This window comes from Peromyscus californicus, unplaced genomic scaffold (assembly GCF_007827085.1).
Source record: "Peromyscus californicus insignis strain IS unplaced genomic scaffold, ASM782708v3 Scaffold_4__1_contigs__length_199733344, whole genome shotgun sequence".
Lineage (NCBI taxonomy): Eukaryota > Metazoa > Chordata > Mammalia > Rodentia > Cricetidae > Peromyscus > Peromyscus californicus.
The window spans coordinates 16,495,594-16,508,948 of NW_026294562.1; the positions used below are offsets into that span (position 1 = coordinate 16,495,594).

General features: G+C 42.8%; 1 protein-coding gene across 1 annotated transcript in view; it reads left to right on the forward strand.

Annotated features, from left to right (window-relative positions):
- Oga (O-GlcNAcase) overlaps positions 1–13,355 on the forward strand; it is a 36,850-nt gene that overhangs the window by 14,336 nt on the left and 9,159 nt on the right. Inside the window, exons 7-12 of the mRNA XM_052760094.1 lie at positions 1,383–1,667; positions 3,420–3,578; positions 5,622–6,235; positions 7,491–7,665; positions 10,762–10,847; positions 11,772–11,876. Coding sequence (XP_052616054.1) covers positions 1,383–1,667; positions 3,420–3,578; positions 5,622–6,235; positions 7,491–7,665; positions 10,762–10,847; positions 11,772–11,876 — 1,424 coding nt within the window. The remainder of the gene's footprint in view (positions 1–1,382; positions 1,668–3,419; positions 3,579–5,621; positions 6,236–7,490; positions 7,666–10,761; positions 10,848–11,771; positions 11,877–13,355) is intronic.

Sequence of the window (13,355 nt, forward strand, 5' to 3'; positions counted from 1 at the left end):
GGGCCAAACGACTAACAACAACTCTTGCCAATTTAGCTAGATCCCTAGACTCCTGGGAAACTTATTATAAAATGAGTAAAAGGATGTGTTGCTATGCTAGTTTAGAAAAGAAAATGGGAGCTGTGCACCTTTAATTGCAGTACTTGGGAGGTATAGGCAGGTGCATCTCTGAGTTCAAGGCCATTCTGGTCTACATAGTTCCAGGACTACATAAACTCTGTCTCAAAAACAAAAAAAAAAAAAGAACAGGAAAATTAAAAAAAAAAATTGAGCAACTGGGTGAGATTGGTACATACTGGTTGTCTCAGCACTTGGGAGACCAAAGTAGAAGAATTATGAGATTGAAGCCAACCTTATAAATGCATGAGTGAATGAAGAGAAAGGAGACAAGCTGGGATGTAGCTCAGTAGTGTGTCTATCTCATCAGCCTGCTAACCGTGAAACCCTGGTTTAATTCCTATCGCTGCAAAAAGCGGGGGGATGAAGATGGGTGGAGAGAGAAATTTACAGGGTACTGTGTACACAAGGAGAACATGTAAAAGCTGCTTATGTGTTTTAAAATTTTTAAGCATGTTTATTGTCTTGTGTACGTGGTATTTGTGTGTAATTGCATGTGTCACAGCACGTGTGTGGAAGTCAGAAAATAGACTCTGATGCTATTGCTCCCCTTCCACCATGTGGGTGGGTCCTGGGGAATCAAACTTAGGTCATCAAGTTTGGGGCAGTGCTTTCATCAGCTGAGTCACCCCCACCCTTATTTTCTATAAAATTAGACTGATTTATGAGAGACTGTATGTGTGTGCCCCCCCATCCCCCGTAGCATATGTATGTAGGTCAGAGGACAGTTTAGGGAGCTGAAGCCATTTACCATGAGGGTTCTGGCAATTAAATTCAGGTCACCAGGCTTGGCAGTGAAGCATTTTTATACACTGAGCCATGTCACTGGCCTTCCCAGCCCTTACTTTATCTCTTTACATTTTTTTTATTACATTTATTGTTTATATGTGTGTGTGTGCATGTAGAGGTCAGGGGACAACGTGTAGGATTTGGTTCTCTCCTACCCTATAGGTCGTGGGATTGAACTCAGGTTGTCAAACTTGCCTTTTAGATTTATTGTATTTTTTTATGTATACTTTGCCTGCATGTGTGTATGTGCACCTAGTGCATGCCTGGTGCCCATGAAGGGATCATCTGATTCTGGAACTGGAGTTCAGGATGCTTGTGAATCACCATGTGGGTTCTGGAAACCCAACCCAGGTCCTCTGCAAGAGAACAAATGCTCTTAGCCACTGATCCATCTCTCTAGCCTTGCTACAGTAGATTTTAAAGAACCACATAGAAAGTTCTCCAAATAAGGAAATTCTTTAACAAATTATTTCTAGGTCCCAAAGTTGTTTCAAAAGAAATTCCAGTGGAGTCTATTGAAGAAGTTTCTAAGATCATCAAGAGAGCTCCTGTGATCTGGGATAATATCCACGCTAATGATTATGATCAGAAGAGGCTGTTTCTGGGTCCCTACAAAGGAAGATCCACAGAACTCATCCCACGCTTAAAGGGAGTGCTGACTAATCCCAATTGTGAATTTGAAGCTAACTATGTTGCTATCCACACCCTTGCCACTTGGTACAAATCAAACATGAATGGAGTTAGAAAGGATGTAGTGATGAGTAAGTATCCTGTATTTGATGATGGACTTTTAGGGGAGAGGTATATTCAACTGGAGCTATTGGTAAGTATGTTTTCCTTTATTATCACAGTTAAAGCTTTTATTAAAATGTATTTTCATTTCTCTTAGTGAGTCATAAATATATAATAAAAGCCCTGAGTGGCCTTAGACAAGTCTTCTTTTTCCCCTCAAAGTCCCTAATAGAGTTTTTTTTTTCTCTCGAGACAGGGTTTCTCTGTGTAGTTTTGTGCCTTTCCTAGAACTCACTTTGTAGCCCACGCTGGCCTCGAACTCAGAGATCTGCCTGCCTCTGCCTCCTGAGTGCTGGGATTAAAGGCGTGCGCCACCACCGCCCGGCTCTAATAGAGTTTTTTTTTTTTTTAAAGATTTATTTTATTGTGTATACAGTGTTCTGCCTACATGTATGCCTGTGGGTCAGAAGAGGGCGCCAGATCTCATTACAGACGGCTGTGAGCCACCATGTGGTTGCTGGGAATTGAACTCAGGACCTCTGGAAGAACAACCAGTGTTCTTAACCTTTGAGCCATCTCTCCAGCTCCCTAATAGAGTTTTAAGTGAGAATGTTGGGTTTTATTGATATGCATTTAATTATATTGTGTGGCAGATGCATCTTCCTGGTATTGAGAGTGAGAATGGAAGGAATAAAATGTACCTATTTTTGAAAAACATGTAGGTTGGAGAAGACATGCAGGATTTAGTGTTTCTAGTAAGATAATGTTTATCTACAGAGTGGTACCAGTGGAAAGAATGATAACCTGAAGTGTTGATAAGCAGTTTGACAGGTATTTGAGCTGAATCAAATAGAGTTGCTGCACATAAAGGGTCATGGACTCGGAAAATATTGGTCATAAAAATTTTGAAGTTAGAGCATGCAAGATGGCTTAGTGAATTAAAGGTGCTAGCTGTGCAAGTCTAGCAACCCGAGGTTGAGTATCTGTTATCCATATAATGGAAGGGAAGAATTGACTCCACAGTTTCCTCTGATCTCCATAGTATGCCAAGGATGTGTGGTATGTTGTCTATTCTCATTCTGTACCCCTCTTGAAAATTTTGTTTTGTTTTTCGAGACAGGGTTTCTCTGTGGAGCCCTGGCTATCCTGGAACTTGCTCTTTAGACCAGGCTGGCCTCAAACTCACAGAGATTCACCTGCCTTCCTCTGTCTCCCAAGTGTTGGGGTTAAAGGTGTGCCAGCACTGCCTGCTCCCCTCTTCCAATTTTTGATTCAATTAATGAGTTCTTTTATGGCTTGGTTATTGCTGTCTCCTTGACCCCAGTAAAAGACACAATTAGGAGTATTATCTCCATCCCTTCTGCATGTATGGCATTTAACTCCACATCTTTTAAGACAGATGTTAAATTAGCCAAACTCAGCTGTGCAGGGAAATAAGAAAAGACTTTATGCTCAAAAGCAAGACTTAAGTTTCTCTTCTTATACTTTAATGGATTATTAATAATGAAGCTGTAAGTACCTGAAGACTCAGGTGTGTTTTCTTTATGCAAAGGATGGTGTAAAGCTTTTAATTAACGTTGCCGTCTCATTATTGGTACTTAGTGAACTTTTATGACCAGCTTTTCCAATGATTCTAACATGCTTACTTCAGTTGGAACCTTGAGCAAGTCTTGTATTTGTGTTTTATGTTGTTTTGGTTTTTTACTGCTTTGCTTGTATTGCAACAAGTGAAATTTATAAATCTTTGTAATCAAAACTGTTTTTGTGCTTTTCACCTTCAGCTGACAGCGAAGACAGTACTGTATCGATACAGATAAAGTTAGAAAATGAAGGCAGTGATGAAGACATTGAAACTGATATACTCTATAGTCCACAGATGGCTTTAAAGCTAGCTTTAACGGAATGGTTGCAGGAGTTCGGTGTACCTCATCAGTACAGCAGTGAGTTGGGCTGGGGTGGGTGGGGTGATGGTGCTGCTGGGGGTTGAAACTCGAGTCTCATGCATGCTAGACAATAAGTCTCATTTAACGATGTCATAGCTCACCAATTTTTATTTTATGTTTTATTTCAGGAACTATATTTATTTATTTTTGTGTAGGAATGATTGTGTGGTACACATTTGCCTGTGCATGCATATGCCAGCCATCCCTCTTGGGACTTTTCTTTTTGATTTGGTTTAATGTAGCCCAGATGGGCCTCTAATTTGACATGTAGCCAGAGATGAGCTTGAACTTCTGATCCTCCTGCCTCTACTTTCTGAATTCTTGAAATATAGATTTTTGCCACCACACAGGCTTAGCCATTTTCATAAGGAGATTGGGTTACAGAGCTGAGTCATAAAGTACAGTCATGCTCCTTAACTTAGATCCACTAAGCAAAGTGTAATTGAGTTTCAGCCGGGCGGTGGTGGCGCACCCCTTTAATCCCAGCACTGGGAGGCAGAGCCAGGCGGATCTCTGTAAGTTCGAGGCCAGCCTGGTTTACAGAGCGAGATCTAGGATAGGCACCAAAACTACACAGAGAAACTCTGTTTGGGGGTGGGGTGGAGGTTGAGTTTCGTTGGTGGTGGTTTTAAAAAGCTGGCATATAGTCCAGGCTGCCTTAGAACTTGCTGTTTAGCCAGAGATGTCATTGAGCTCCTTCCTGATCCTGCCACTTCTCCTTCCAAGTATTGGGGCTGTAGGCATGTGCTGCTGTGCCCAGCCTTTTTTAAAATATTTATTTATCTATTATTTTTTGTTTTTGGAGTCAGGGTTTCTCTTTGTAGCTTTGGAGACTGTCCAGAAACTTACTCTGTAAACTAGGCTACCTACCCTCGAACTCAGAGATCGGCCTGACTTTGCCTTCTGAGAGCTGGGATTAAAGGTGTGCGCTACCACACCTAGCCCATGCCCAGCTTCTTAAAAAGTTATTTTATGTGTATGGGTGTTAGGTTTGCATGTGTGCCTGTGCACCATGTGTGTGCAGTGCCAGTGGAGGCCAGAAGGGGGTGTTGGAGGCTATGGAATTGGAGTTACAAATGGTTGTAAACCTCCCTGTGGTTGTTGGGATTTAAACATGGCTTTTCTAGAAGAGAACCAATGTTCTTAACTGCTAAATCACCTCTCAAGTGTCCCTGCTTTTTTTGAGACAGGGTTTTGGTTTTGCTAGATAGTCCTGTCTGGCCTGCAAGAGTAAGCTTTGGCATAGGAGTTAAGAATGCTACAGGCTGGAGAGATGGCTCAGTAGTTAAGGGCACTGGCTGCTCTTCCAAAGGTCCTGAGTTCAATTCCCAGCAACCACATGGTGGCTCACAACCATCTGTAATGAGATCTGGTGCCCTCTTCTGGCCAGCAGGCATACACACAGACCGAACACTGTATACATAATAAATAAATCTAAAAAAGAAAGAAAGAATTCTTTCTGCTCTTGCAGAGGTCCTCAATTTAGGTCCCTACACACAAGTCAACTCAGTCATCTATAATTCCAGTTTGAGGAGAACTGATGCCCTCTTCTGGCCTCTGAGGGCGTTGGGCATATATGTGGTATACATACATACATACATACATACATACATACATACATATATGTGCCCTGTAGGTATTGGATCCCCCTGGAGCTACCGTCATAGATAGTTGTCAGCTACCTGATGTGGGTGCTGGGAATTGAACTCTGGTTCTCTGCGAGAGCAGTATACACTTTTTGTTTTGTTTTGTGATAAGGGCTCACTTTGTAGCCTTGGCTTTCCTGGAAACTCACTATAGATCAGTCTGGCTATGAACATGGAGATCCTGTCTCTGCCTTCTAAGTGCTGGTCTTAAAGGTGTGTTCCCCACTCCTGTCTACAGTATTCAGGAGGGTGTGCCGTCATGCTCAGTTTTCAAGGAGTCTTTAAGTTTACTGGTTTATTGTATGCATATACAGGCATGTACATAAGGTCTAGTGAGTCTGGTTTGTTGTGTTTCTAGTTCTGATTACCTTTGTTTCCCTTCTCCCCTTGGTAGGCAGGCAGGTGGCACACAGTGGCGCTAAGGCAAATGTAGTGGACGGGGCTCCTTTAGTTGCAGCACCCTCTTTAAATGCCACGACTGTGGTCACGACAGTTTACCAGGAGCCCATTATGAGCCAGGGAGCAGCTCTGAGTGGTGAGCCTTCAGCTCTGACCAAGGAGGAAGACAAGAAACAGCCAGATGAAGAACCCATGGATATGGTGGTAGAGAAGCAAGAAGAGTCAGAGCACAAGAGTGACAGTCAAATACTAACTGAAATTGTTGAGGCGAAAATGGCAGAGGAATTGAAACCAATGGACACGGATAAAGAGAGCATGACCGAATCCAAGTCCCCAGAGATGTCTATGCAGGAGGATTGCATTAGCGACATTGCCCCCATGCAGACTGATGACCAGACAAACAAGGAGCAGTTTGTGCCAGGTCCAAATGAGAAGCCTCTGTACACCGCCGAGCCCGTGACTCTGGAGGACCTGCAGTTGCTTGCTGATCTCTTCTATCTTCCCTATGAGCACGGACCAAAAGGAGCACAGATGCTACGGGAATTTCAGTGGCTCCGTGCCAACAGTAGTGTGGTCAGTGTCAACTGCAAAGGCAAAGACTCTGAAAAAGTAAGTGTGCCCCGTGGCCCTCGCTGGCTCCTTCTCACCCTGATATGGTGGTGTGCGGAGGTTTGTTTACAAGGCCTAAAGAAACAGTCTAAAGTTGTTTGGTTGGTTGGTTTTTGAAGACAGGGTTTCTCTGTGTAGCTCTGGCTTTCTTGGATCGATCTCTCTCTCTCTCTCTCTCTTTCTCTCTCTCTCCCTTCCTCCCTCCCTCCCTCCCTCCCATGCTGGCCTGAAACTGACAAGAGATCCACCTGCCTCTGCCTCCCAAGTGCTGGGATTAAAGGTGTGCACCACCGCCCAGCTTTAAGGTTTATTTGTAGCTGAGTATAGGTGTGTGTCTGTGTCCACATATAGGAACATGAGTACAGGTTCCCACAGAAGCCGAGGCCTTTGGTTCCCTTGGGACTAGAGTTAGAGCAGTTGTGAGCCGCCTGATGTGGGGTGCTGGGTTGGAGACAGATTCTCCATGGAGTGCCATCTGGCCTCCCCCTCAAGGCAGGCTTCCTGCCTCAGTTCCCCCAAGTGTTGGGATTGTGGAAGCCCCTCACCTACAACAAAGAAGCATCCACGGATGCCTGGCGTGGTGGTTCTCACCACAGAGTTGAGGGTCATTCTCCACTACGTCATGAGACCCTGCCTCAAACAAAACAGCAACAAAAAACCCTGGTGCGCCCCTTCCCCCAAAAAAAGTGACCAAGTTTGATTTTTTTCCTTTTCTCCCCTCAGCCACATTACTGTGAGGAAATTATTTTTATTTCATATGTATGAATGTTTTACTTGAATGTGTTTATGTGCCTGAGGCCAGAAGAGGGCATCCCATCTCCTGGGGCTGGAGTTAGGGGTGTTTGTGAGTCCACCATGTGGGTGCTGGAAACAAGGTTGAGTCCCCTGCGAGAGTGACACGTGCAGTAAGCTGCTGAGCCACCTCTCCACTCCTGAGACTCTCACATGGATCTACTGGGGACAGGTGCAAAGTTGACCTAGTGTAGTACGTGTTCTTTAAAGGAAACGGGGAGTTTGCTACATCTGCACCTTCGATTTCTTAGTCTGGCTTGCCAGTTAGAAATGGAGGAAAATATCGTAGGTATTTTCTGTCGGTTTGGGGAGATAAACTAATTGCTCTCTAGAGTTCAAACCAGTGATTCCCTAATGTTTAAGATAAATTGCATGTGCCTGATAAACAGCTCAGTTTGTAACTCGTAGATTATTTTGTTAAACTTAACATTGTTGCATCCTTGTTCTTTTTAACCCTGTATAGATTGAAGAATGGCGGTCCCGGGCAGCCAAGTTTGAAGAGATGTGCGCACTAGTGATGGGGATGTTCACGCGGCTCTCCAACTGTGCCAACAGGACCATCCTTTATGACATGTACTCCTATGTGTGGGACATCAAGAGTATAATGTCTATGGTGAAGTCTTTTGTACAGTGGTTAGGTGGGTGCAGCAGCGATAATCTTACCTCCTCATTCATGTGTATTGTACTTCAAAAATTATCCCACAGGGAGAAAACAATTCAGGGAATTGGCAAGTTTCCATGGTTCTCATTTCTTTGCCTAGATTTTTCTTAAAGATGAACATAGTTGAAAAACTCGAAAGTTTTAGTAATTTTGTTGAGCATGTTAATTTTTCTCCCTTGGGCTAATTCCATAAATACCTTGAAAATATGTTAGAATGTACTGACTTTAACATGCTCTGACTGAATGCTTCCTGGATGGAGCCCTGAGTCCTCCGGTGACGTGATTTGGAGATGAGACTCTATGAGATGTGACTCTGTAAGCTTCCTGCTGCTTGCTGTGTTTATTAGAACAACAATTACCCCAGGGGCCTGGCCAGAGGAAGCTGTCCTCCCAGCCCTGTGCGCATGCGAGCTTTAGTAGAAGGCTATTCTGGTGCTACTTGGTATTACTTCATGGGGCTGTTTCTTTATCCCTCCTCTACCAAGTAATTGATTTTAGCATGGAATGCAGATTACAGTCCCCTATCAGCTCTGCTTCGTCCAGTGGACTTTTCTGTGCTTCCTTTTTTTTTTTTTTTTTTTTTTTTCTTTTTGGAAATTCCCAAACTTGGTGGTTTAAAAAAAAAAGAAAAAGAAAAAGCACCAGCATGGCCAGGTTTCTCCAGGGACCTCATTTCATTTCCAGGTTTTCAGTGCAATGGACTCACAGCACAGCAGGCAGCAAAGCTAACTGACATGTCAGTTTTCATAGTGGTCGTAAATACTGCGCTGGGGTTTCATGATCTTAGTTGTGAAGTAGATGGTCTGAAACACAGTCAGCTCCTGAGTAGTCAGATTTCTAATTCTCCACCTATATGCCTTTGGGCTCCTACATACAAAGAAGGAAGAATCTCTGCTTATTGATTTAGAAACTGAGAACTCCCTTGTGTTCTGTGTATTAGCATAGCAGCCCTAAAGGAAGGCTCTACCTAGGATTCCTTAACGGAAGGCTCTACCGTCTGGGTAGGAGACGCCTCTTTAGGCTCCTGGGGAAATCTCTGTACTGACTGTTGGATGACAGCACTTGCCTCCCAGGCATTTTGCCTGGGACTTATTTAATCCTTACAGGGACTTGCATTTTAAGTCTCAAAGGCCCCTAGGAATTTTGAACCTGAAATCCAGATTATTGAGCTTGAGAATATATCACTTAAAATATTATATTTGAAGGTTTAATCTTCAGTATCACCTCCTCCCCATTCAAGAATTACTGAAAGTTAAATTTTATTATGTCCAGTATTGTTTCTGTCTCTTCTCAAGCTATCTTTGCCTGAGAATAACTTTCCCATTGGTGCAGCCTCAAACCTAGAACATGGTAGTTTTAAATAACTGCCATCACATGTGTAGTTGTGCAGATGCCCGTGACAGGGAGAGTATAGTATGTTCATGACCAGTTTCAGGGGCTCCTGATTGGAATCCTTCATCTCCTTCCTTTCTCCAGCCCAGCTGGCATTCAGTCCTTTAAAGAATGTGGCCATGCAGTACTTTCGATCACTAACGCTTCTGTTGTCTTCTTCCTCATTGTGTACAGATGGGAGAGCCCTCAGCACAAGTGTCTACTGCTATTGGATGGACAGCGGCAGGTGTTCACAGCGCCTCATGATTAATAGTTTAAGTTGAAAGACTGTCTGTGAGGTAGCTGAGGGAGAGGAAGTTAGGGCAGTAGACATGAACTGAAGTCACGTTTGCGCAGCGTCTGAGGCATTAACCATGTTTTCATTTGCACAGCTCTTCGTACATGCAGCTTTTGACTGTATAGTTGGAAGTGCTAGTTATGCTGGAGTCTCAAAGTGGAGGGTAGGGGAAATTGGCTGAACTTAAAGTTTGAGAAGCATAGTATTTTGGTTTTTGTTTTTGTTTGTTTTCTTCCTGTACAGTGTAAATCACTGTGAATCACGGAATGGGGCAAGCTCTTGTCTAAATTTTGACCCATTTCACACTTATTTTACAAATACTACATTTTATAGGTTTGTGTTTGTTTTTCCTTTTTTTTTTAATAAATAAATAACCCTACCCTTAAAACATAACAAACCTAGACTCGATCTCTTGATGGGCTGAATTGTCAACAGAAATTTGGTTTGCTTTGGGACTGTCTGACTAGCACACTGTGTCTTGTACTGATGAGACTGTTAACTTGAACAGGAGGTAGAATGCTGTCTTCCAGTGGAAAAGAACTATATGCGCTGCTGTGTCTTGTCAGAAAACCAGGCAGGCCTTTTCTAGTTGGTTCCCAAACATTTGCTATTAATTCTCTTGATGGTTAGCTTTATTGCTTATGAGTGGTTGGCAATGACCTTGAAAACGGACAGCTGGGCCTCAAAGCCTGCTACTTGGTATGTGTGTTCATCACACACTGCAGACATCATAGCAGAGGAGTAGAAGAACCTCTGCTGTCTGTCACACTTGTAAGAAAAGTGTGTTTTAGCTCAGGACAAATTAGAAAAAGTAATTGGCTCTTCCCTGTTCTTAGATCTTGACAGACTGGTATTCTAATTGGCTATGTCTGAATTTAGATTGTCCTTGTCCATGAAAATCACATTTTTCATTGTTTGATTTTTGCAACAGTATTCTGCTGACCTTAAGTTTTCTGACAAGATTAACTTCCCTTTCCTGTACCCTTCCCAAAATGTAAAATGTGACTTCAGACAGGTTTAATTCAGTTCCTCATGGGCTGTGATAATAAAATGTCTCTATTTCATTTCTGTTTATAGTTACAGAATTTCGTATAGATAAGCAGCTGTTTGATTATTGCTGTGCTTGAGGAATATAGAAACTTGACTTGGATAACCTAATTATTCCTTCCAGTAATTAAAGCTTAGAACTGATAATAGTGATTTCTATTAATCAGAGGAAGGAATATCGAAGCATTGAAATGCCGTTATAAATTTAAAAAATAATTATTATCACAGCCTTGCCTTGAAACCCTGGATTAGTACTTTTAGAGAGTTATTTCCAGTGTGTGTTAGTTTGTTGGACATTTGAGACCCCAGGAAATCCCCTTTCTCGTAACGTTTTCCGCTTGGATCTGATCTCAACAGGGTGTCGTAGTCATTCTTCAGCACAGTTCTTAATTGGAGACCAAGAACCCTGGGCCTTTAGAGGTGGTCTAGCAGGAGAGTTCCAGGTATCAATATGAATTCACAACTGAATTGACATTTTTCTTTGTTTTATGAGAAACCTTATGTTGCGCATCAGATGGCTGGAAGGATTGGTCTGCCGAAGGCTTTCTAGTCCCAAATTCAATTTAGTTACATAGCTGGATTTTAAATCAAATTTTCCTCCTCTTTCACAGTAATTTCTGAAGGAGATGCTGTCAATCCCCCCGCGCCTGCGAAGCGCAGCGGCTCTAGGTACACACTTCACATTGTTTCTTTGCAGGTCGCACAGCATTTAATCTGCGCCCGCAATGCACAATGCGCGCATGCTTGTCTGCCAGTGGAAACTCCATGAGCAAAAACGATGGCTTATTACGCAAGTGGACAGTAAAGGGCTTAAAGGGTGGTCCTTGGTTACTTAATAAGTACAAGATGATATAAAAATAAAGAAGTGTTCTTGCTGTTGGGATTTGTTCATGGACTTTCGGGTGCTCTACTTTTCTCCCCCCAACAGGTGCTCTGCTGCGCACAGCAAACTGAAGCGCATTGCTTTGGGGATAAAGCGTCTCCTGGACAGATAACCCTCTTCAGACCAAACCTCTCCTCCTCACAGTCTGTTCTGCCATCTTGTAGTAGAAAGATGGTGCATTTAAGATTGGTTTTTAAAACATATTTATGTCATAATTGGAGTAGTCTTTTTGTTTTGATTATAAAATTAAATTTCTATTAATATGCCATTAAAGCTGTGTAAGTCAGTTTGGGTAATTTCTATTCTGAAACACCCCTTCCCCAGGAAAGAGGTATTATATTAGTAAAGTGTAGTGCACCCCTCCTCTTTAGGTCTGCCTGCAGTAGCCAGTTAATGTTAAGTTGGTAATCTGCAGTGCACACTCATTGAAAGAAATGGATATATTCCCAGCACTAATCTGTCTCTCTTTTTTTCCTTCCTGCAGCGTTTGTTGCCAATTGATGGGGCAAATGATCTCTTTTTTCAACCACCCCCACTGACTCCTACCTCCAAAGTTTATACTATCAGACCTTATTTTCCTAAAGATGAGGTAATTTTCTGCCTATCAACTTGGTATATGGTTATGTGCTTATTTACAGCTTCCCTTTGAATTAGATGGTTACAAGAATTAGTTCTGTGTCTTCCCCTGCTATTCATTTATTTGTGTACTTATGGGTTAGGGATCAGACTTGTGTTAATCAGCCTTCCAAAATATCCAACAAAGCCAGGCGTGGGAGGCAGAGGCAGGTGGATCTCTGGTTCTGAAACCCATTTGGTCTACATAGTATGTTTCAGGCTATTCAAGGCTACATGGTAAGACCCTGTCTCAAAAAAATAAAAAACAAAAAGCCAACAGCAACAACAAAAACCAAGAAAAAGGAAGGATGCTTTGGTTTTGGTTCATGGTTGGAATTTGTGGGCGGCCAGCTCCATCATCTCATTCCATGATGGTGCAGCGGCAGAGGAGGGTAAAGCGGAACTGCTGCCCATGGCTCCCAGGACATAGTCAGTCTGTCGGTCCACTGCACCTTTGAGAAGTTTGTCTGCTTTGTCCAGCAGGGCCTTCAGAGGCTTGTCATCCGAGCATCAAGCTTTAGACATGCCGCCCTTTGGGGGTGGAGGGAATTGCAGATCAGAATTCTAACTGAACTCCCAGCTCTTAAAAATACCAACTGGAGATTGAGTAAGTTAACTAAAGCCTTGGAGAGATAAATTTAGTAAAAATTTGAGGAGGAGCCTAAGGCATTTACCTCCTTTAATTTTATTTATTTTTAGATTTTTTTTTATTATTTTTGTATACAGCATTCTGCCTGTAGCCTGCATACTAGAAGAGGGCACCAGATCTCATTATAGATGGTTGTGAGCCACCATGTGGTTGCTGGGAATTGAACTCAAGACCTCTAGAAGAGCAGCCAGTGCTCTTAACCTCTGACCTATCTTTCCAGCCCTTCCTTGAGAACTTTTAATAACTTGAGCTGAGTCCTTTAATTCTTCCCTTTAAAAACTGAAAAGGCTGGATCTGTTGGCGTGCACCTTTAATCCCAGTACGCAGGAGTTAGAGGCAGGCAGATCTCTTGAGTTCAAAGCCAGCCAGGGCTACATAGTGAGACCCTGTCTTTAAAAAAGAAAGTTTGAACTGGAAAGATGGCTCCTTAATTAAGCTCACATACTGCTCTTGCAGGAACCAGAGATCAGTTCCCAGCACCCATGTGGCAACTCACAACTGCCCATAACCCCAGTTCTAGGGGTTGAGGGCTGCCTTTTGGCCCATGGGCTCCTGCACACATATGGTGCATATATTCACTGGTGCAGGCGCACACACATAAATAAAATTTTAAATCTTGAAAGTTCAATAAGTGCTGGGGATAAGTAGATAGCAAGAGTTCATTGCCTGCTACATACAATTCCTGGGTTCAATCCCTAGTATTTAGGGGAGGCAGAGAAGTACTTATTTAAAAAGTCAAATGAGAGATGGGTTTTGGTAGTTCAGGGTTATAATCCTAGCACTCAAGATGCTGAGGCAGAAGAA